Source organism: Lissotriton vulgaris, chromosome 2_1, assembly GCF_964263255.1.
Source record: "Lissotriton vulgaris chromosome 2_1, aLisVul1.2, whole genome shotgun sequence".
In the NCBI taxonomy this organism is placed as follows: Eukaryota; Metazoa; Chordata; class Amphibia; order Caudata; family Salamandridae; genus Lissotriton; species Lissotriton vulgaris.
Window position 1 is genome coordinate 1,323,302,715 of NC_141687.1, and position 23,998 is coordinate 1,323,326,712.

The 23,998-nt window shown below is 41.3% G+C and overlaps 1 protein-coding gene across 1 annotated transcript in view; it reads right to left on the reverse strand.

The window, feature by feature from the left end:
* The window catches only part of LOC147732562 (ropporin-1-like), a 321,616-nt gene extending 306,641 nt beyond the window's left edge, over positions 1–14,975 (reverse strand). The window contains exon 1 of the mRNA XM_086958828.1: positions 14,916–14,975. Coding sequence (XP_086814954.1) covers positions 14,916–14,975 — 60 coding nt within the window. The remainder of the gene's footprint in view (positions 1–14,915) is intronic.
* Between the last annotated feature and the right edge of the window lie 9,023 nt (positions 14,976–23,998).

Here is a 23,998-nt window from a genome sequence, read left to right on the forward strand (position 1 = left end):
ATGCCGCAAACCATAATCTTTAATCTTGAGGAGGCTGGTATGGGGGAGTATGAGCTCTGTATGTATACCTGCTACACCATTGTTCTTTTAAAAAAAAAAGTTATTATATATATATATATATATATATATATATATATATATATATATATATATACATATATATACATATATATATACATATATATTTCCCATTTACGAGAATTATACATCTGAGAAAACTACAATTCAAGTGACACAACAGCCTCAAGAAAGCACAATGCAATAATCTACTACCTTGCACATTTGTTTCAATATTGACTATGTCAGCTATGCAAATCACCAATTTAAGCATCAAGGAAGTAATCGCTATAGCAAAGCACTTCTATCATAGACCTGAGATATATGTTTGTCTGGAAGGACAACTTCTCATTTGGTATATCAGTTTCTCGATTACCAAGCATGTATCCACGTCCCTCACTTGCTAGAAATATATGAGAAGGCCAAAAGTGGACCTCCACCACACTGTCACAGAAATACTGGTCATCCTGTTAATTGAACCTGAGAAGTCTGCTCTTGTCTGCGGCTCCTACCGTCCGTTTTCCCTCATCAACAAAGACAACAAAATAATGGTGGTAGGACTCTTACTGTTGCTGCACAGTTTGGTCCTTCCGGAGCAATCAGAGTTCATTCCGGGCCACTCCAAGTCGGAGACAGTCTTCGCACACTCTTCACACTGTTACAGTAGATTAACCCAGAGACGAAGGCTTTGAAGTTGTTTCTCGACTGGAAAGGCTTGCTATATACTAAACCCACAGCCCGAATAAAGTAAATGACCTAGTGTCTACCCCAATAACTATACAGCACATGACTAGTTAGGGAGGCCTCTCTCCACTAATATATTCACCCTGTGTAAGAACACTCCGACAGAGGCATCTGTTTCGGGGTCTGCAGAAACCTGGCCTCCCTCAATGCAGACAACATCATGCTCATGGTAAAAGACCTTTTGACCAACATTGCTACCAGAGTACCGGAGATTCTCCACATTGATAAATGGTCAGGGTTGACAATAAACTGGTCCAAATCACCGATGATGCCCCTTACCTTGGCCACTGTCCAGCCTGTATTGGACTACACTCTGCAGTGGTAGAAGTAGCCGATTAGATATCTGGGCATACAGATTCACAGAGACATAGATGTCCTTATGAGAGAAAACTATGTCAAAACAGTGTCTACGACAGCCTCCAAAATAAACAAATGGACTTGACTGTCCCTTTATGTGGGGGCCAGACTGCATTATTCAGAATGGTAATACTCCCACAGTTACACTACGTATTTCAAAATATTCCAGTCCTCTGTTCCACAGTTTTTTAACTCCACTCCACACAATACATATAAAACTAATCTGGGAAGGTTGAAAAAGCCTGCAGAGACCACACAGCCAGGGGGCTTTGCTGCACCTCTTTTTTTCTCCCAATTTTATATTAGTTTTGCCATCATGACAAAGGAAAATGATACAATGAAGATAAAAAACATACGATAAGAAACATATCCACAAAACGGGTAAGATATCGAGGTTATCCAGCACAATCACATTGCTAGTCATAATCATTGTCAACCGCAGTGCAGAAACTGAAATAAAACATAAAGAAAGTAATAGTTACAAAAACGACCATAACAAAGAATCAACTGCCAGACCAACCATTGAATTCGACTGCTCGTAGGGTGGGGGAGGAGAAGAAAGGAGAGACTTGCACCCCAGAGCTCACCAACCCTCCCCTGCCTCCCCAGCAGCCCCAATGTTGGAAACGTTGTGATTTCGGCCTCCAGAGAGCCCAGGAGCTGGGAATATGGTTCTAGCTGTATCCCTCGATAGATAGAGCCCTGCATTCCCAAATGTTGTAGTATTTCTTCAGTCACCCCCTAGGTACGTATATAGGATGTTCCAGGCCCATGCAATGATCCAGACCCTCCCTCCAAACCTTTAGTGAAGGAACCAATGCCTCCCTCCAAGCCCTGGCGATATCACGTTTAGCCACTGTGAGGTCCAACTACAGACGTTTCTGGAGATATCAACTTCTATCAATATTGTTGGATAAGTGTAAAATGGCACATCACGGAGACCGTGGAGAGTGGAGGCCCACCACTACCTCCAAGCAAGCATAAACCCATCCCAAAATGGTGTTAGGATATGGCATCCCCATACTGTATATAGACCTGGTGCAGTCGAACAGCGCAGACAGACGGTTGAAGCTATAAGACCCCTTCTACACAGTCTATCCCTGGTGCAGGTATACTTCAGTTGAATGAGGCAGAACTGAGAAGCAATCGTAACCTCCAGCAGGGATACCAATGCCTCTTTCTAGTGGTCATCCTCCAGTGGACCCAAGTCACGCTCTCAGCCTCTTTACAGACCGGAAAAGTGTCCCCAGTGTTGATCACCAGTGAACAGTAAAATACTGATATTTTGTGCTCTGGAATATTGGTCAATAATATGTTGGCCTCTAAAGAGCCATTTTCCGGGTTAGTCACAACGGGGGTTAGGTAGGGTGTAAGCGCATGGGGTAGCTGTAGGTATTTGTAGAAATGGGGTCGATGGAGTTGGAATTTGTCCTGAAGGGTGGCAAAGTGCTTCAGTGGAGTTCCGTGAAGGACTTCCCCAATTTTGAAATACCTATTAAATCCCATTGATGGAATCCCTGCAAGTCAGCTACCTGACGGAGGACTGTACCCTCCTACAAGTGGGTTTACTCAGTGAGATGTTCCTCCCATCCCATGAATCTCCTCGTCATACTCCACGTCTCCAACCACTCAAGTCAACGGAGGAAAAGCCCAAGGGACTCGACCCCCATACAGCAAGTGTAACAAAGTATGTGAGCACAACGCCCACCCTTCGGATATTAACGGGATCTGAAAACCCCTCATCACTGCATTTTGAAGCATATTACAATGTTGCGCAGGCCCACTTTGCCTTGCATTGGTTCCACAAGCATAGGGAAGTCCCTCATCTTTATTTAGAGAAAGGACTAGCTGCCAATTGGAACCTAACTACAGTAGCAATGAAATCCCATACCCGTCCACCAGAGTCATACGTTGGACTCTACCGTGTGGGCCCTGTTGCACCAAGAACAACTTACTATTATATGATCCCTACAAGATAGACAACTTGTCACACTTGGAGACCTCTTCACAGACAGAATGGCCACTCCCCTAGATGAATTCACATCCCATGGACTGAAGGAATTGGTAAGAGGCCTTCCCGACATACCCACAAGAGCCCAAAGACTGGCGACTTTTTAGCTTAGTTGTCGCTGGCCCAGCTCCTAAACAAATCATAAGTGTGTTTTATACATTGACTATCATTAACATGCCAAAGATAGGTCATCGAACCCAGGAACAGTGGTCCAGAGACATAACTACTACCATCACTGACGCATATTGGGAATACTCCTGCCAGCATACCAAAAAGGTATCAATAAATGTGAGACACTGCCTTATACGCTACAACTATTCGCATCAACTCTACTGTACACTGCTCAAATTGCATAGATATGGTTGGAAGGACAATGCTAACTGTGACAGATGTGCCTCACCGAAAGCACGGTTTATACACCTGGCGTGGCACTGCCTGGCTGTAGCCCACTAATAGCAAGAACTGGTTTGAATGCTGAATCATAGGACAGGACTGACTCTACCGGTGGACCCAATGTTGGCTTTGATTTGCTTTCTAAAGACCGTGGCCAAGAATAGCAGAAACCTGGCAGGTTTGGCCTTAATACTGGGCAAGGGATAATTGGCAATGTGCTGGGGCAGAGGGCTATCCCCTGAAGCAGTGGAACGGCTTAGTGACCTAACACTGTGCAATACACTCACAGACCTCTATTTCACAATACTCCCCCCTCCGACATCCCGACCCAGGGATTTCAGGGATGACCTACGAACCTATCTCGCAGCGCATACCACAGACCCTGCCTCTGACTCAGAGACGACCTGATGGGCCACAGAATCCAGGACTGTTGGCACATTGGCACATGTTGGATACAAAAATGAATGTGGCGTCTAAATACATATAGGGGATAATTGCAACATTGCAATATGATAAACTGTTTGGATACTGTTAAACTGCAACAATAACACATGACATGTTAATGTGACTTTCTTTGATTAATGAGGAAAAAACTCAATAAATAAAGTTTTGAAAAAAATCCTTACTTCCGAGCCATTCACCCACCGGGGATGACATAGACCTCCAATACCTTGCCAGAGTTTGCTGGGCCAGCAGGGAACCCAATTTGAACAATGTTTCAGTGTAAAGAATCACTGACTTTGTAGTCTGTATCCAGCTGGAGTGATGTATCCATTACCAACTCGATACAGAAGCAACTTTGTTAGTCAGCAGGAGAGAACGGGAAACGAGAAAACACAAATACACTAGTGTACTCGTCTGCTCTGCTTAGCGTGGCCTTCATTTGATCATGACAGTTATCTAAAATAGATAAGACTAGGGGCACATGCATTAACCTATTTAGGAAGTGCAAACGGTGCGAATCGGTAAATTCAGCCGTTTGCGCTTCCTAAATACGTTTTTGGGATGCATGAAACAATTTTTCAAAATTCGCTTTTTTTTGCATTTCCTAAAAATGCAAATGCATTTAAGGAATCGCATTTGTGCGATTCCTTAAATGCAATGCATCCATTTTTTTTTAAATGCGCTTTTTGAAATAGGAAGTGCAAATTAACACGAGGTTGACCCTCGTGTTAATTTGCGAAATTCTTTAAAAAAGCACAAAAATGCATTTTGGAAAGTGTCATGTTACAGACACACATGTCCTTAGGACATGTGTGTGTGAAACATGCACTTTAAAATACATTTCAGGGGTGCAGAGGGGGGTCCTTTGGACCCCCCTCTGGACCCTTGCAATGCATCAACAAATTGCGAATTCAAAAAAATAGAAATGCAAAACGGCATTGATTCCTATGGGCCTCTAGGCCCATAGGAATCAATGTAATGCCATTCCTTAATTGAGATTCGCAATTAAGGAATCGCAAATTCCGAAAATTAAGAAATCCTAAAAAAAAATTGGATTTCTTGATGCATAGGATTTTGCAATTCCTAAATTGCGATTCCTTAATTTTCGCAATTTAGGAAATGCAAATTCCTACAATGATGCATGTGCCCGTTAGTGCCTAGGAATTATACTACATCTAATTTCGTACAGATACATAGTCACCAATAAATCTCCAGATTATCTCCTTACTTTTGACTCTCATGTGAAGTAGAAACTTTGAAAACATAGTTAAAGAGTTTAATGTCCCAAGTATATTTTAACATTTCCTTGTAGCACATCGAATATATTAATGGCCAATATAAACGTCGTTACACTTCCAACTCTTGTTGAATGTAACATGAATTTCTACTTAGGGCTTCGGTACACTGAAATATACAATATGAATCTGTATTGCATTACTTTGCTGACGCCACCAATTACCCTCCTTGAATTATCAATACCTTAAACACAATATACACATTCGTAAACATGTTGAACATCATGAGTTTTAAAGATCCTATCTATTAACGTAATGTAATATGGATCCATATGCACTGAGACATGTTGTTCCAAGAAATCCCTTTAAATGGTAGTTAGTGTTTGGTTTATAGTTCCTGAATTTATCAAATGGAATAGTCCCTGAATATAAATGGTCAAAGTCACTTTGTTAATTCAATTGGATCTCTGGGATACTTCTGAACAAAGTGGTGGGTTTCAGAAAACAAGGTATCTGTGTCATTAGTTTCAGGTAACAAGGGCTAGATGTCCGAACATTTCAAATAGTGATTTCCAAACAGCGTTTTTGCGAATCGCTATTTTGAAATCGCTATCACTTATGTACAAAGGGGTTATTAAGCCCTTATTCCTTAAATAGTGATTTGTAGTGGGTCACAAATAAAACCACCTAATGAATATTAATGAGGTAGGTAGCAATTTGTGACCCACTATGATTCGCTGCCATCACAGGGATGGAGGCCTGCTGGGGTCAGCAGACCACCATGTCTGTAATTGGTTTTAAATAAAGCAATCTTTTTTTTCAAACGCAGCCTGTTTTCCTTAAAGGAAAACCAGATGAGTTTAACTAGAAAAAAAAGAAACATTTTAAGTTTCACTTTTTAAGACCACTGCCTGCTTTTAAAAAATATTTTTTTCAACTATTCTCAAAAGGGAAGGGGAATAGGTCCTTTGGGGACCCCTTTTCATTTGTCGATGGGTTACCACCAACTTTGAGTAGGAGGTAAAGTGTGAATGGTATTAGGAAGGAACGCCCTAAACATGCCATTTCCAAATACCAATTCCCAAACCCAAACCCAAACTGTGAATCGCAATTTGGAATTTGTACATTTGAAAATGCCTTTTTGCATTCACAAACAGCCCGATTCTGCAAATCCGTTTGTTTGCGACCACAAAAAGGCTTTGTACATCTAGCCCCAAGATCCAGCTGCAGCAGTTGAACATCTTGACTGCCTAGTAACGATAGTGTGAACCACTAAAAGACTTATACTCAATTTCAAAGATGGCCACCTCTATTCCCAAAAGACATGAACGTTTGGGACTGCAAGGTCCCCAAAGCATCTGAAAGGTCCTAAACAGAGATATCTGTGTCCAGTGCTGCCATTTCAGATTCATTGAATTTATACATCGAAAGGTCTCTTACGAATTCATGGATACCCTCTATCCTCCCTATTAGGGCATATCATTGTGAGTAGTAAAATGTAATGATGAACGCTATTCAAGTGTGGGCCTCCAAGTATGGTGCTCCTTGGTCATATGTTACTCCTGCCGCAAGCCAGTCAGGTATCTGCTCCATTTAGCCACCTTGTCCCTTAGCTCCAATCACCATTGTTATGCTGCTCTCCAGGTTTGTGTGGTAGCCTTTTTATCTGTTTATTTGAAGAACATGCAATTGATTTCTATTGCGCAAAGTGGATTTTCCTAACCTGCGGCTGGCATCTACAAGGAAAGCGGGAGGTGGGCGGAAAAAAATAATGATATATTATTTGAAAAAACTTAGCAGGCGAGCACAAAGCCTCTGCTTTGGACCTCCACAGAAATTGAAGCTGGAGCCTGGAACTCCCTTGACTAATCAGGGCACTGCTCTCATGCTGTGAGAGCAGCAACCTGATTGGAGGTAGCCGCCTCACTCGGCGCTCCACAGCGCCTCGGAGTCCTGCACTTACTCTAACCCAGCTGTGTTAAGACAGCTGGGTTAGAGATGTTTAAAGTGCGCATGTGCAGTTGGCTGTGTCAAGATTACCGGCCAAAAAGACATGCACACTTTAAACATAAGTGCATAGACAACCCACTCTCCTCTCTGCTGCTGTCACTCAGCAGGGACCCCGCCCCCGTCCTGATGCTTGGCTCGGAATGGGGATGAAAAATAAAATGGTAATAAATTACCATTTTATTTTTCATGGGGTTTTGGGGGGATTTTAAGTGGAGCCACCCCTGGTGGATTTATGTCTATTGAGGTGTCTATTTGGAGATAAATATACAACCTATTTTTATAAATTGATGCTTGGGTTTTTATCTTGTCCGGTTTCTTTCATATTTGAGTGTTTTGCTACTTTATAATGCTTTACACATGTTCCTTTAATAAAGCCTAACTGCTCAAAGCTACAGCTTCCCAGGGTTGAGCTAAGGATTTGGCCTAATGGCTAGGGGGGTTGACCTTGAATCTGTGGAATGGGGTTCGAGTCTCGGCAATGACACTGAACATCCTGTGATTCTGGGCAAATCACTTAATCTCCTTGTGCATAACAAAAATGAATGTGTGTGCTCATGTAACATAACTGGTTCTACATAAAGCGCTCCGATACCCGATCCTGGTCAAGTTCGCGCTATATAAAACTCTGCCAAAAGAAAAAAATTAGAAAGCACATTTTTTAAGTTGATTCACTTCAGTTTTCTGCATCGTACGTATATGACCCCAGTGCATGCATAGGTGTAATTCACATCTAGCATGGGTTTGCCCGCGAGTGAGGACCTTTTCGTCGGATGTTCTGGCCCAGCTGCATCATACAGCTGCCATTTTGTGTGAATTAGTCCCACAGCATTGCTTGTTGGGAAATATTGCACGACCCAAGAAGCGTAAAATGGCATACCGCTTCTTACAGCTGGCCCTGGTGCTGGTAAGGAGGAGGGTTGTCATTACCTGGATGGCAATGAGTGAGGGCCCCCATGGTGGACCAGTGGGTCCGGGATGTCTAGGAGTGATCGAAGGCAGAGGAGCTTCAGCTCTGTAACGCACGAACAGATAAGAAATTGCAGGCCGACCTGGAGATTTGGGGGAACTGAGCAACAGGTTTCTGGGAGATGAGAGGGGGTACTCCAAAAGATAGTGCACCTTACAGTGAATCATCCCTGTCTGATGGAGATGACTAGGAGCATACTAGGAAGACTATTTTGGTTAGGGGCTGTACCCTGTTCGTTGTCCACATCGATGCTACTGTGATGTACTGTAATATCTTACTGCTCATGTATACAAAGTGTGTACGACTGTACTGCCATCGTTATTTCAATGCGACTCATTATTGTCAATGCTAATCTGTTAATTGTTGTCTGTAAAATGATAAAGGTTTTTTAAAAAAGGGTTTCAAAAAAAGATGACTGAATCTTCATTTAAAAGACTTAGCTCAACCCTGAGTAGCAAGTTTATTACTTGTGAGGTCTCCCAACCACACATATAAAAAACATGCTTTCCTCACAACATAGGACTACTATAAATGACCTGTATTGTAGAAATAAAGCAGTGGTGGCAGCATACATATTTGTGTGGATATCTTTTCTCTGGTTCAGGATTGCGGCCTAATGGTCCCATTCTTGCAGAGTTCTGCTTTCCTCCCAGAACCTTGGTCTGTCATCCCATTTGCATGTTGAGAGTTTGGGTATTGGGCACATATCGCAGTAAGAATCCGTGTTTTGGTAACAGTCTGGCTAGTGGGACCAGTGGTATTGATTTGGGATTGCACTTGGTCTGACATGGCACACAATGGATGATGGAATATAGCTCCCCCAAAAAGTGGAAGAGTATTGCCTGTATTTCTGGAGTTGAACTGAGAAGCTCCAGGCGTTGTAGTATGGGAGGATGGGGACTGGGCTACCATTGGAAAATCTAGGAGGAATTTTTAGCAGGAAATTGCAAATTAGTCCTTCCTGAGCACTGCCATTTGGCTGAAGGTACATGAGTTAGCAGTTTCTGTTCTTAACGGCGAGAAAGTTTCTAGATAGTGTCTGCCCTTCAGACTTTCCCACATTTGTACTTCAGTAAGGCTGATGACAGCCAAGGGCAGATTGCTCATACTTCATTGTCATCATCAATAATACTGCTTGGAGACAGGATCCTCATTACCTACTATAAGAGCCATCCCCTTTTACAAAGGCTGTATCTGTAGTGCAGCCAGAATTTTTTTTTTTTTAACTGAACCAGTTCCTGAACTTTAGAGAGCGGATCAACATCCCCTGGCTGGAAAATAAGTATAAAGTTGGGAACTAAACCATCCCACTTTGTTTCCAGTTCCAAGTACTTCTTGATAAAGGAAGAGTTCTCTGCGGAGTACTTAACATTTTTTCAAAGAACTGCTGTGATCATGGGCTGGTATATACTTGACAGCCCATCTCCCAAAGGTGAGAGGACATCGCAACGACTGTGCAACTTGCTGGAGAAGATGTATGTCTGCCTTGTGCAGCATAGAAGCCTGCCTGTCTGCTCGAGTATTGAAGGAGAGTGCCAGGCGCTGTAGTGGAGAGACTGTCCAGAAGGAGAAGCCCAGTTTTGTTCCTAGAGGGTACAGCACTAAGAAGTACCAGCAGCGTGACTGCCGCCAACCCGAGCCAAGAGGACAACTCAGCCTACCTGCATGGTTCATATTGTGAACTGCGTGAAACATCGATGACCTCAAGCAAAAGAGTGCTGTTTTGCATCCAAATACCTGCAACAAGCCCAGGTGGCTAATGTGCTGCGATACCAGCAAGGAGTAACAACACTGGCTTTGTAGAGGAGATTCCCAGTGGCCTGCAGGGCGTAAATGCTGAAGAAAGGCAATCACGGCCAATGCAGGCTGTACTGTTTATTCCAGCCACAAGACCTAATAGGTGGATCATGTGCCCGCTGTTGATGTTGAGATCACAACCACTGCACAATAAATCACTTGGCAGAGCCAAGGTAAAACATAACGTGTATATGTAGAGAGCAAGTTCACACATGGGAATGGGAATCTTGCCGTTGAATAACAGATGTTTATTGTTACTCAACTGTACTAATTGTATCTACCTCAGATGGATGAAAAGCTGACTGGACCGGCCGGCATTGAACCTGTGACTATGAGGTCTAACACAGACCCATGCAGTGGACACAATAGTCCACTGAGCCACCAGACAGGCCTAGACTCAAAACCTGAGAAGCTGTAGAACCTTTTTTTAAACTATTTTTTATTGCCATTTCCAGTACAATACAGTTATACTTTGCATGACAGTTGAGAGACTCTCCCATGCAATCAGCATTTTAGATTTTATTACAGCAAATAGTCACAAGCTTTGATACCCATAAGTGTGATGGAGAGTTTGGTACCGCACTGTTGTCCCAAAAGGTAGTGCATGAGGTGCAACCTGGCAATAATATAAAAGCAGAGGGGTAGACATTTAGTACCCGGATGTGTTAAAGATATTCTTACTAACAGAACCACAAATATAGGTACCCCGGTTAGCCTATATACTATCTTGAACTCCTAAAGGTGTGACTGCTTGTTAGGAGAATATCATGCACCTATGCTGGCATGAACTTTTTAACTGAAGATCTGAACAAACTGACCTATGGGTTATCCAGCTTGGTAGTTAAATGCACAGGATGGTAGTGCCTGATTCTATGACCTTTTATCTCTGCTAGACATTATAGACATTATGGCCACCTAAGGAGTCATATTAGGTCTCTGTACATGGTGTGGACAATGCCATAGTTGATTTGGGCATGTAGATTTGATTGAAGAACCCTGTTGCTAAATCCCCATTGGTGTTTGTAGTATTTCTGTCTGCTGTGATACTAAAGTAATAGAAGCACTGGGCTGGACGGTTAGTGATTGTGTCTGTTGCTTGGCTGCTTCAGTTCTCAGTCTCTACCTCCGTGTAAAGCCTTTGAATCTTTGCGTTCTCTACCATGAGAGTCAAGTGTGGAAAGGGTATACTTGGCCAGGTTTGTAGAGCCATCGTAGGACAGAAGATGCAAATGACCCAAACACCATGCTTGTTGTCCACTCGACCTTGGCTGCCTTGTGCAACCCCCCACCCCCCTCCCGAACGTTTGTGGCTACAAAATTATTTATTTTAAGGAAGAGTAAACACTTAATGGAAATATGATAGAAGAAATTGAGGTGATACACAGAGGCCCTCAGTCTCCATCCAAGAGTTTTAGGCAGTGAGAAATTGCATTAATCGGTGTTTCAAATCTCACAAAATGTTTGAAGGGAAAAAAACAAGTTCCACTTTTGAACTATGAATGTGGAAATCATGCAATTTTGCAGTGAAGTAAAACTGTGTCTGCCTTTTACCCATGGACGTCAATTCACCAAAAGGCATGGGGTAGCGGAAGTGACTTCACATGCCCCTTGACCTTCACTTTCACTCACACATACATATGCTTATAAATACATACAGATTCACACATACACACACACTCTGCCTACACATGCACACACATACACACTCTATCTTACATAAACACACCCAAAACTACAAACACGCACACAACATATATACCTTAAAAGGCATTTTTCTTACTTACCTCAACTGATAGAGAAAGTCATATTCCAGCAAATTGTGTACTCCTTTTTTTTAAACTATATGGGAATAATGTAATAGTATTCACTATCAGTATAATAAATAATTGACAAAAAACGAGGCGAGTGAAGCCCACACCGACGTCCATAAGGACGAGCGGCTTCTGTTCTTGCCACTGATTTTGCCACTGCTGATGTTAGGGGTCGCAAAGGCAGTGCCAGGGTCACATATGAAGTCCATGGTTTTAATCCTATTAAGATATGCAATACTTGGAACTGGGTAATAAGCCAAGAGGAGATACTTCCCCAGGACGAACTTGCCAGCCACAAATTAAGGTGTCAATGAAGTGAACCCAGAAAATGTCTTGAATAAACCTCTCATTCTGAGGGACCCATTATCATGTGCAGTACTACCACAACCAGTAATTATTGATACCTTATACTGTATTACCTCCCTATTCCAAATTCCAATACTTAACAAGCATTGGAAATGCAATAGGGCTCGCATTAGAAGAGTTGGAGCTATTGGTCTTGTAAATCGAATAATTTTTTAAGTATTAATTTTGTTATTGTAAATGGCAATATTTATAGAATTTGCAAATGTGACACCTATAGCTTTATTTAAATTTTTTTTGTCATTTGTAATAAAGCTTGAAACATTGACAGAACATATTTAAACAAGTGATGCTGTGGTTGTGCTGAGTGATGCTGTGGTTGCATTCAGCTAAAAAAAAACATCCTGCCAAATAAAAAAAACACATGCTGAAATCACAGGCGGGTGCGTAAACACATAAGGTAACATGCACGCAAACACACACCAGAAGCTCAAACATATGCAGAAAACATGCACACAAAAGTTTCACACACACACGACAGAAGGCAGGAAGGTTTAGAAGGTAATTGGACCCAGAGAAGGGAGAGTGGACCGAGCACAACGAGTTGCAACACAGCCGTGGAACAAAAGCTTGGCCACCATGTCAACAGATGAAAGGAAACCTGATCCAAGACATAATAACTGTGCCTTAATGCACGTAATAGCATAAAACGAAAGTCTGTATGTGCACCTCCAAGACGAGACAGCAGCTGCCAGAGTCCCTCGCCTTCTATGGCGGTGAGAGGTGTTTATTGACAGAATTGTGCGAAGCAGCTGATGTAAACAAGACTGAAGAATTGTGATGACCTGCTGCATTAACTATAAAGTAGCAAAGAATAGTATCTCTCACAACGTGTTTTAAAAAAACTGAACACCTCCAGAGGGCAGCAGAATGAGTCGGGGCATCGCATCGCCAGACTGATTGGCAAGAAATTCCGTAATAAAAAAAAAAAATAAACAAGCAAGAGCTATCAGATGTATGCAGGAACAGGCTGCCAGATGGTGCGAAAGATAGCATTTACAAAACCGTGTTTGAAGCAGCCTGAAAGGGCTTGGCGGACCGCAGGCTTGTCAACGAGCTTTGCTCTTCATCATGTCTGTCACTGCTGCTGCCTGCCCGCAAGCTTTTACTGCCAGCAGCTACAAGCAAATGCATACAAACATGTACACAGACACACGCACACACATACACACAGGCGGGTGCGTAAACACATAAGGTAGCATGCACGCAAACACACACCAGAAGTTCAAACATATGCAGAAAACATGCACACGCACACACACACAAAGGTTTCACACACATACGACAGAAGCCAGGAAGGGCTGTGGCATGGGTGACCAGCCTGCCGTTTCTGCTAGTGCCGGGCCTCACATTGCATCACATATTCGGCCGAAACCGCAGTGTAATTAAATGAAGCAAGGCCTTCTCTGGTATGTGATGGCAGATTAGCGCGGGAGATGTGTGCCATAGCTTCCAATGAGTTTCACAATTCACTGTAAACACATGTTAACGAAATGTGAGCAACCTTCCAATGGGGGCACTGGTGTACAGTGTTGATATTGAAAACACAATATTTAATTATTTTATGCTGTGTAAACCATCGCATTGCGACCTCGTGCATGCAAGTTCTTTACGCTTGTACATAGGCAGGTGAGTTAGAGGTGAAAGTTTGTGTACACCAAAAAGACGCACGATTACTCTGATTCCTATTGGTATTTCCCGCGAAAACATTGTGAAACCATGTCGTTTTTAACAACATAATCCAAGAAACGGAACAAAATCAGTGCGCAGAACGCAGCAAGCTCTCTAGGAAAACAATATCCGTTGAAAACACAGTGTTGATAATGAAAACACAATAATTATTTTATGCTGTGTAAACCATCGCATTGCGACCTCGTGCATGCAAGTTCTTTACACGTGTACATAGGCAGATGAGTTAGAGGTGAAAGTTTGTAGTATGACAGAGTTGTGGCGGAGTTTTTTACTCTATGTTTGAAGCATCGTAATACAGAAATGTAAACAAGATTAATTAACAAGTTACAAAAGAATAGCATGGCAGCTATTTTTAGTGCTGAGGCTGCTGCGATGTTCAACAAGCTTTCGCACCGGGAAGTGAAGTGAATAAATTAGGGGAGGAGAAGCACACGCTGAGAATCTTGTGGGAGGGAGGCTGGGCTGCCTTTGATGTGGTAATGCGAGGCAGGCAGGCAGGCGGCTGGTGGCATTGTGCACGCGCTTTTTAGGGCTTGCGCTTGCGCAATGACCTAAAAAGCACATGCACTTCAAGAAATCGCCAGTGGAATCGCCAGTGGTGGTTAAACACTGGATAAGCCACATTAGAGCTTCGCCAGTGATACGCAGAAGCGCATCAGCAGGCGAGCCCTAAAAATGGGTGATGGCATGGTACTAATACTGCATGTTTTCGCCATTTGAGGGTACGAAACCTGGTATCTTGAAGATATCACCTGCACAAATCTTTCAAAACATACATACTCGGACATTGAAATCCCACTTAGGGCAGACTCCAGTTTGAACCCAAAAAAGTATTACTGGCCTGAAGAATGAGGGTTTAAGAGTGTTTACAAAGGCAGGAAGATAGCCACAATTTAATCGCACTCCTTGAAAAAAGATTGACAGAAGTGAGGTCACCATTATTTTTTAATGATATCATTATTACCTAATTTATAACATTAGTATCCCTTAATTACAGTTAAGAGCCTTATTATATACCAATAGCAGCAACATACTGTAAAGGCTGGCTTATGGAGTTTTTTACAAACGGGGGTTTCTGTAAATCGTCTGTCCATCGTGGTTCCTTTGATGTTGTAACCAAAATATCTTTTTCTTGCCACTTGTGATCCTGAAATATAAATGATAAGCAGTCATCAAAATCTTTGCACGTGATTTGTCATTCATTGCTGTATATTTAAGCTTGGACAAAGGGCTTTCTTCCTGCACATATATGTTTTACTCCTGAGCACAATTCATGAAAAAACGAAAAGGATATGCAGATATTTAAATTTCCACCTGAATCTACTTTTATGGGTTTTTTTTCAGTGCACTTACTTTCCCAGTAGTACAACAGGAAAGGTGTGCCATGTGCAGGTTATTAGGTCTACTACAGGGAAGGAGAGTGTAGTGAAAATACACTTTTTCTCTAAATTTTGACAGAACATACATACCAGATTATGCACAACAGGTAAAACTGTTTTATGATTCAATTCGTCCAGACTTTTCAAGCACACTTTAGACGCCAAACATACTGCGATTTTGCACTCAGTACAAGCTGACATGCTAGCTTCAAAGTGCTTAAACACACATGTTATCATCATGAATTTGGCAATCCATGTAATTGCTGGAACATCCGGTTACACAAATGTCACATTCAATGAGGGTGAAACCATACTAACTGCATATAAATCAAATTTATACATCAAAGTAGAGATGCCTTTTGCACAGACTGAAAAGATACTGACAGCAGTACAGACTGCAGTAGCGAAAGAAAGATCATTGGCTCAGGAAAAACGAATAAATGTTGTGACTCTGATTCCAGCCTTAGAGGCCGTACCAAAGGCCAGCTTTCCCAACGTGAATGATTACCATCCAAGGTGGATACAGTGGGCCAATTCACTAACAGCAACAGATGTAGATTATGTCTTCAACTTTGCACATGCATCTCCAATATGTAGATGAAATGGAGGTCATTTCATTGGAGAGCTGAGTGAAAGCTTTAATTCTTGCACTACTGATCCTGAATTCCCCACACTTATAGTGTCCAGTCTTATAATTAGTATCTACACTATTGGAACGAGAATGGATTTAGAATGGATTCAGAGATTCAAAAGGTTGCACAATCAAGCAGAAAAGTGGGAACAAGTGGTGAAGTTCAAAGCGAGTTTGCCACAGGTTCATGATATTCACATGCTAAGTATGGTAGGTATAACCTTGGACAAACACCTTAATATGCAAGATCACATCAGTGCAACTATGAGGGGAGCCAATCTTCAGCTCAACACTCTTAAGAAAATCAAGCCTTTTCTTCCGCCTGAGGACATCCAGCCTACAGTACAATCCCTAGTTATCTCACGCCTGGAATATGGTTTGGTGACCCTTGCTAAGCTACCTAAGACTAGTGTGGTTGTTTAACTGCCTCATTTGTTCCATTGTGTTCTTTTACTCTTGCTTTCGCCACTTTGTATAGCGCTCTGATACCCATAAGGGTCATGTTCGCGCTTTATAAATCTTTTCAAATAAATGACAAATAAATAAGCCACCACTGTGTAGGAATACACTTTGCAGGGAATTCACAAGCAGAAGCCGCAAAGGCAATGGTACAGACTGCTGCTGTTGCAGCAGTGACTCGTTCTAGCACAAGAATAGATGGAGACATTATGAAGAATGTCACAGCTTTGTACTGTAGCACCCCTTACCGAAAGGTTTTCCAATAAAATACTCCTACCATCTTAGTACCCAAATCTGTCAGTTTGTTCATCTTCCCGGAGTGGGGGATAGAGTACTCCCTAATTCTAATCAATGCTTAGGATTCATCCAAGCAGCACACGAGGGTCTAGCATCTGCTCATGCAATGTGACATTTGTTAACAAATAAAGATTTCCATCACAACTCACCCACCACAGACACTTCTATTGAACTCAAACAAGTCTCTTGCTTGTGTTTATTTGGACCACTGCGGACCACTAAATTCTGATGGTTCTTATAAATACATCATGTTAGCAGTGGATTCCTGCTCCAGATTCCTATGGGTGTGGCCACAGCCATCGGCTGACACTTAAAATGTTATAAATGACTTGCAAGTCTTCCTAGGCACATATGCAGTAGCCGCATTCCATTCGCACCAGACTCCAGTGTTTGCCTCTAGGGCTTACTGATATTCCCTGGGAACATTGGGTGAGACTGTGCACTACTACTCCCCATACCATATCAAGGGAAATGCATTTGTGGAGAGGAGAAAATTTGACTTAAAGCAGCCTTTAACAGCTACTGTATTAGTTTCAAGTTGCAGTTGTGTCATCACCTGCATGGGGTACAAAACGCCTTTAACAATCTGCACATGCATTTTTTATTTGGTTAAAAAGACATACTTTATCCCACCCTGGATTACAATTTTGTTACTTTTCCTCTTCCTTTGGATTGGTTTTGTGACTGTCTTTTTCTTGCTTCTGAATAGACACAATTTCCCAGAATGCTCTGCTGTTGAACTGGAAGGCAAGGCTTTGAAGCCTCATTCTTCATCACAGAAAGTGCAAAGAGACCTGTCACTTGTGAACATTTCATCTGTTGTGGTTCCTGATGGAATTGTTTGGGATAATGTTCCCTATGATATATTTGTACCAATGGAAACTTTACAAGTTCCTTATGTTTTTTGTACTTCACTGAATGATGTCATCACTCCTGCCAGTATCTCTGATGATTGGGACATTTATACAGTAAAGTAGATGCTTGATGATTTAGAACATTATACTGTATTTGGAAGTGAATATATGTATATTGGTACATCTAATTATGATGAAATGTTTTGTTTTCACCATTATGGTCACCAATATTTCACAAAGCAATTACTCCATGTGCAGTATTAAAATACACACAATGGGAACACTGCCCTACACCAACAATCAGTAGTACAAAATCATTTACACAGAACTTTGTATATTTTTCTGGTCACAATCCTGTGGACCCAGAGTCCTATAATTATAACTTTCTGCCATTACCGGCAAAGGAAAATATGCTAACTGACACAATACTAATTTATTTGTCCCCTTTCATTTCACTGGTGTTGATACAAGGGTATGACTTTTGGAAAGATAACATTGAATTGAAATCCATCTGAGGAACTAAAAATTGGCAGGTTCAGTGAAATAAGGCTTTGTTTAGAGCATGCTCTAATCCACAACAAATGGTTTTCCTGAACAAAACAGTGCAGCAAACACTCTGTCTCGGTTCAAGGGATATGAATATACCAAATAGTCTGCAATTTGCACATTTGGAAATTTGTGAACAAGTCACAAACTATACGGAGGAAACATTCAACAATATGCTTAGGAATGGTACATACAATTCTTCCTGTTCTAGTCCAGAGTGATGGTTAGTGTTGCCATTAGATACCAATAGATGTCACGCATGTTTTCTTAACAACATGAAAGAGTTTTGGATCAATAGGCCAGACCCACGTTACAGACAGACACAACATTCAGGAGTGGAAACAACATATAGCGTTGGAAAGTTATACCTGGACTGGCTAAGACATTTAACATTACATGAGGTGAAACAACACTTGTCTCTCCTTTCTGATGGCATAATCCTACAGGATTTCGAAAACCACGTCAAAAGCGCTTTTTGTATGCAATATACAATGAAGTATGGAAGGTTTCACAGCAGGAAGCTGCTGAGTGAATACATGAAATTGACAGAGCAAATTTGGAGAGGTTTTTAGTGGATGTAGACAATGGTATCCCAACATTATCCACTAGGATATTTTCTCTGAGTAACATTGTGTCATCTGTTATTGACATCATACAGAGTGACATGTCCTTTTATCGCATGGGCAGATGCAGCTTAGGTCTATTATGTTACTGAGCTGGATTTGCAGGCTTTGCACAATTGTCGCATTCCATGAAAGCATTCAAATGCAACAAATTAGTTTTTACCATATCATTTGACAGAAGAACAGAAAACCATGGCCAGAAAGGCTTGGCACACACAATGTTACACCTAGAAAAAACTATAAAATTACCATTCAATATAGCGGATTGGATAATATATGAATGTATTTCTCTGCCAATTACAACTTTTCACTTTAAATGCTGCTTACAAAATTATCAAGGAGGCAGATATGAAGCGCTAAGGGAGGGATTTATACATGTGGCATGGGTCTTACCTTTCACTTACAGATGTAGGAATGATGCAACTGGGGGTTTTCTTAGTAGTACGGACTTCAAGAACACTTAAGACCATTCTTTAATTGTGTCGTGAGAGGAGGATACAGTATTTTGCACACCTTTGCTTCAGGAACTAAATGATAACTAGTTCTTGTCCTTTTGGCACATTTGATTACACAGCGTGCAGCCTGTGTTCTGCTGTCTCCTGTGCACTTTTGAGTGTGCCCTGGATATATGCCTTGGAATTCAACTGGTTTAATCTATGGTCATAGTATTGCTGATAAGCCCGTTAAAAGCTCAATTCCAACATTGCCCTGCATGATTGTCATTACTAGATAATGCATACCATGAACCTTCTTGGGATGCTTCGGCCCCTGGAGCTCTGAATCTTGGCTCATCCCCTACGGATGCACTACTGGCGGTAACACCTTCAGTGGCTGCTGGCGAAGTGGATTTGACCATGTTTATTCATTGAAACTTGTGAGAAGGGTGCTAACAGAAACATTGTATGCGGCAGCTGGGAACAGCTTTGTTTTCTCTGCTTCTCTGACATTTAAACCATATGGTAGTTTCGAGCATTGAAGATTTTTTTTTATTCTGCAATGTTCTGTAGTGTAGTTCCTATATTCCCAATAGGCTCTGCGCATTGGAATAACATATGCTATATATTAGACGTAGGACTGAGGTCGACTAGGTCTCTATCGAATATGTTAGACTTAATTGTGAGTGCCAGCTAGCTCAGAGATCACTAGAAATGTTCTCGAATATAGAAGAAGGGATTAGTTGCTGATAACCGCTTAAACATGACAACTTTGTTTCCCAAGAATAAGAAATGTATCTCTAGAGTCACGGAAACAATAGATAGTTATTTCACTCAGTCAATCGTGCATGCTTCGTTTCACCAGAGGTGCAGAGAAATAGAGAGATGGGCGTTTTCAATAAAAAGTGTTTATTGAACAGTCTTCTTTCTCATGCAGAAGTAATGAACTGCTACAATCGTAATACTGCTTGGAAAGTACATTGGGTACGGTATCAAAAGTATTATAAAATAATACTGTAAAAGCATGATATGGTTTCTAAGCCACAAAATACATAGAATACATACATTAATAAATAAAGACTAAAAGTACTCAACTGGTGCTTCTAAAATATGCCTACCCGATGTCCCTAACCTAGGTCTAGTACGAGGGGAGAAGTAAGTGAGGTGTAGCTTAAGTTTAGTATTTTTTGCCAAGAATCTATCCAAGAATTCTCTATTGGTCTAATCAGCTCCGTACCTTGGTTTTAGAATGAAGGAGGTCTTGTATCTCTTTCTCAGGACTCGATTTCCCAGCAACCCGCAAGGGTAGCCTGGAAACACTGGAGCTGGATTTCTCGGCAAGAGAGAAGACAGCTTCTCTCTCAGTGCGTCTGCTGGGGGGTCGGCTTCCTTCGGCACTTGCTGCGGCAAGATGCGTCGGGCAAGTAGATAGTCGAACTACTCCAAACCACTGTGTGTTTGCATGGAAAAATGTGGGCATATTTATACCTTAAAGGTGCCGAGATTGACGTAAGGTTCGACATAATAACGTCATCAAAGACTCCGTTCTTTGAAAACTCCATGATTTTTTGGATAAATTAATATTCAAGCAAGGGGAAGTCCCTGACTGCTGAAGGCGGGGTTTTCCAAGAAATCGTTGTGGATTTTCGGAACTAGTGGAAGTAGCCATGCCGTATTTGGACTGCATGGGCTAAGTCTAAATATGGTTATGACTTCTATGCCTATATAAGGATAGGGTGATTTATACCTATATATGGGCATGAATCGGGAAAATTACACTAGGGTCCTAAATTCATATACAACACCCACTCCACTTTATTAAGTTCAACATTACTAAATTATAAGTACTGAAACATATCTAAAGCATGTTTTTACAATCCCACCCAAAAAACTAAATTTGCATTTGAAAAGGCTGTACACGAAATGAGCATAAACTGTACGCATTTGAGGAAAGTGTTTACATATATGATATATAGCATAAAATGATTTAATGCTAAACTAAGGAATCACGAAATGACATTTATGAAATGGCTCTTAAGTACAGAAAAAAAAAGGTTGAGACCATCTCATAGCATAACATTTAAACTGTTTTGGTTTTGAGGACAAGGCCAAATATTGTCTCTAGGAAGTGTTTAAAAGAATTCTTGTTCTCTAAGAATAGTTCTAATTTAATTAGATTGTCCTGTGCCCCAAAAAAATTCTATTTTGGATAAAGTTCAAATTGAATCATAGAAAAATAGAGTTCCCAATTGAGAATGTTTGTTTTGAAAAAGCGAAGGTCGGATTTCAGAGTTCATGGATTCAAAAGTTATTCTCGGTGTCAGGATAAAACATCAGATCGTCTAGGCTGGCAAAGAAACCGTCTACCATAGTAGGCGAAAGTGGAACTACTTCAGTTAGTAGATCAAATGTGCACAGATGAGAAGCATCGCCGTCAGCGTTAGTCGCATTAGCAATGTTCACAGTAGGTGGTACCTGCGTGCCTGTTGTTCCACGTATCTCACCCTCAGTTAGACTTGCCGGTGAGACCTCAATGAATGCCGTCATCAGGATTGGTAGTGTTGGGGGCAACACGATGCATGAGTCGTTACCGGACCTAGCAAGGTGTCAACATCCGATGGCAGTACTGATGGAAGTGTAAGACAAATGTCCAACACACATTCTTCTCCGCAAAGCAGGCATCGTAGAACAGGTAAGATGCAATCTTGCCAGATGGTCTGAACGAAAGAAACCAAGTGGTATTCAGATCTCTTTAACGAGCCAAGCCAAGAATCTGTGTAATCTTGTCACGATACCGCATGGCTAGGAGAGCTTGTTCCATGGTAGTCTGGGTATCGTTGGTGACTGGACTTGCCATATCGGAGCAGAATAAATAAAAATAGAATTCCTGCTACGAGTCCCAAAATGAGCAGCAGGCCGCCGAACACAGAGTGCACGAAATTTGGAAAAATGCAGAGGACTGCTTCAAAGGGTGGTAACAGTCCAGAAAAAATTGCCTTAAATACATGTGCGATGCCGCTGGTATCAGACATGTTTAAGATTTGACCTAACATTTCTGAGAAATGTATTGGGTAGTTTGTTGATAATAACGCATGTATCTCTGCAGAAGTCCTTGCAACTTGTAGATCATAAGTTTCTCTGGACGGGGTCAGTGGCACAGTTTTTTGAAAAAGAATGGCTTTCATTCTGCTTAAAGTATCAATTCGTATAGAAGAAATATTCATTGAAGGCCAAAACGTCGACTCCCTGTCTGTCTTGCTTTTTGGAAGCAATACTTGCATACAACAAGTGACCCTGGCTGACACACTAACTAGATAGGCTTTTCCTGGCAACATGCCACAACAGCTGTGATCATTCAACATTATATAGCTACCATTGGATAGCTGCCTAAAAATTGGATCTATCGCTGCTGCTGGTGAACCGTGCAGGTGGCAAGAAAGGTTATTTGAAGAACCCTCGCAGGCTCTGTGTAAATTAATACCTTGACACAAAAGTGTACCGCTTAGAGAGTTCTTACAATTTTTACCACTAAGAAATACTTCCTTTCCCCCACTCCAACATTTGTGTGTGTATGGTAAATTCCAGGTTGACTCAATGTACCCTTTACCCAACCTTTCTTACAGGCCTGCTGGTATGTGTTTTAAGCAATACTGAAACTGGAAAATTGTCACTGGTATCGTGATGGTGCCATGTATTATCCATTCTACGACTGGTTTCTCAGAAACAGTTAATGGTAATCTATCCAGTTTTTCTATGCTCAGCACCGTATAGTCTGCTCCTCTTTGTGCCAACGAGATTTGTTTATCTGTAAGGTTAAATACAGAAAACAGTGACGTGGTGTTGATTAGACGCCATGGCACATAGCCTGAACTCAGATTTTGTAACGTTCAGCCTAGCAGCAATATAGACCGTAACTGAGACTGTCCATGTTGTAACATTAGCAAGTCCTGCTCTATTATGTCAATGGCAGATGATACAATGCTGCCCATAGAATAAATTCTGGAGGACAGAGTCGTTAACCCATTGTTAACTACAGAGAGAGCTTTCTCTAAATTAATACGATCAATTTCTCGTATTCTTTCTGCAGTTTCCATTTGTATGATTTTCCATGCTTCATTGTAAGCAGAGTATATACCGGCGTATATGAAATGTTTTTGACGCGGTTTACGAGGTCCAAGTAAGAAGTCTCGTAAATCAACGCCTTTTTTAAGTAAAGTTAAGTGTTAAGTGTTTTGTTCAGAAATCTATCTTGATAGTGATTCGTGTCTGTGGGCCAGATTAACCATTTTTTCCAATCAGAATTAGTGCTGTTCTGTTTTAAAACATAGGTTACGTCTGCATCCTCATCCGCAGTCTTATTAACGTTAAGTGAGGGCTTAGGTATGGACGGTTTGTTTAAATCTTTTATCTTAGCCAAGCCAAAACAAGATGTTTGTTGAATTGTATCATTTAAAAACATTATTTGTTCTGGGATAACGTAGGCTCTGAATAAGGCTTCTAAACCTTGCACCTGCCAGTCTTTTGTGCCCCAGACCGTTTTTGTCTCAATGTTGTCTTTCCAAAAGTTAAAACCTAATGTAGACAGCTGGGCATAAATGTTCGCAGAATAAATTTGTTTAGTATTGGTCAACATGTTTTTCATTCCTGTCTTATTCACATTTTTTAAATAAAACGTTTCTGGATTTGTGACATTAAAACCTGAGAAGTATGCAAACTTTTCATAAAATGTTTTTGAGCTGCCCTTTGGCGGCGTTGGACAATGTTCCCATTGATTGTAAGTAAAAACATTTCTAGGGTTTGCAGATTTGTGCAAATAATGGTGACCATAATGATTAAAACAATATCTTTGTTCATAATCTGATGAACCTTCTAAGTATTCATGTTCTGTGAATTT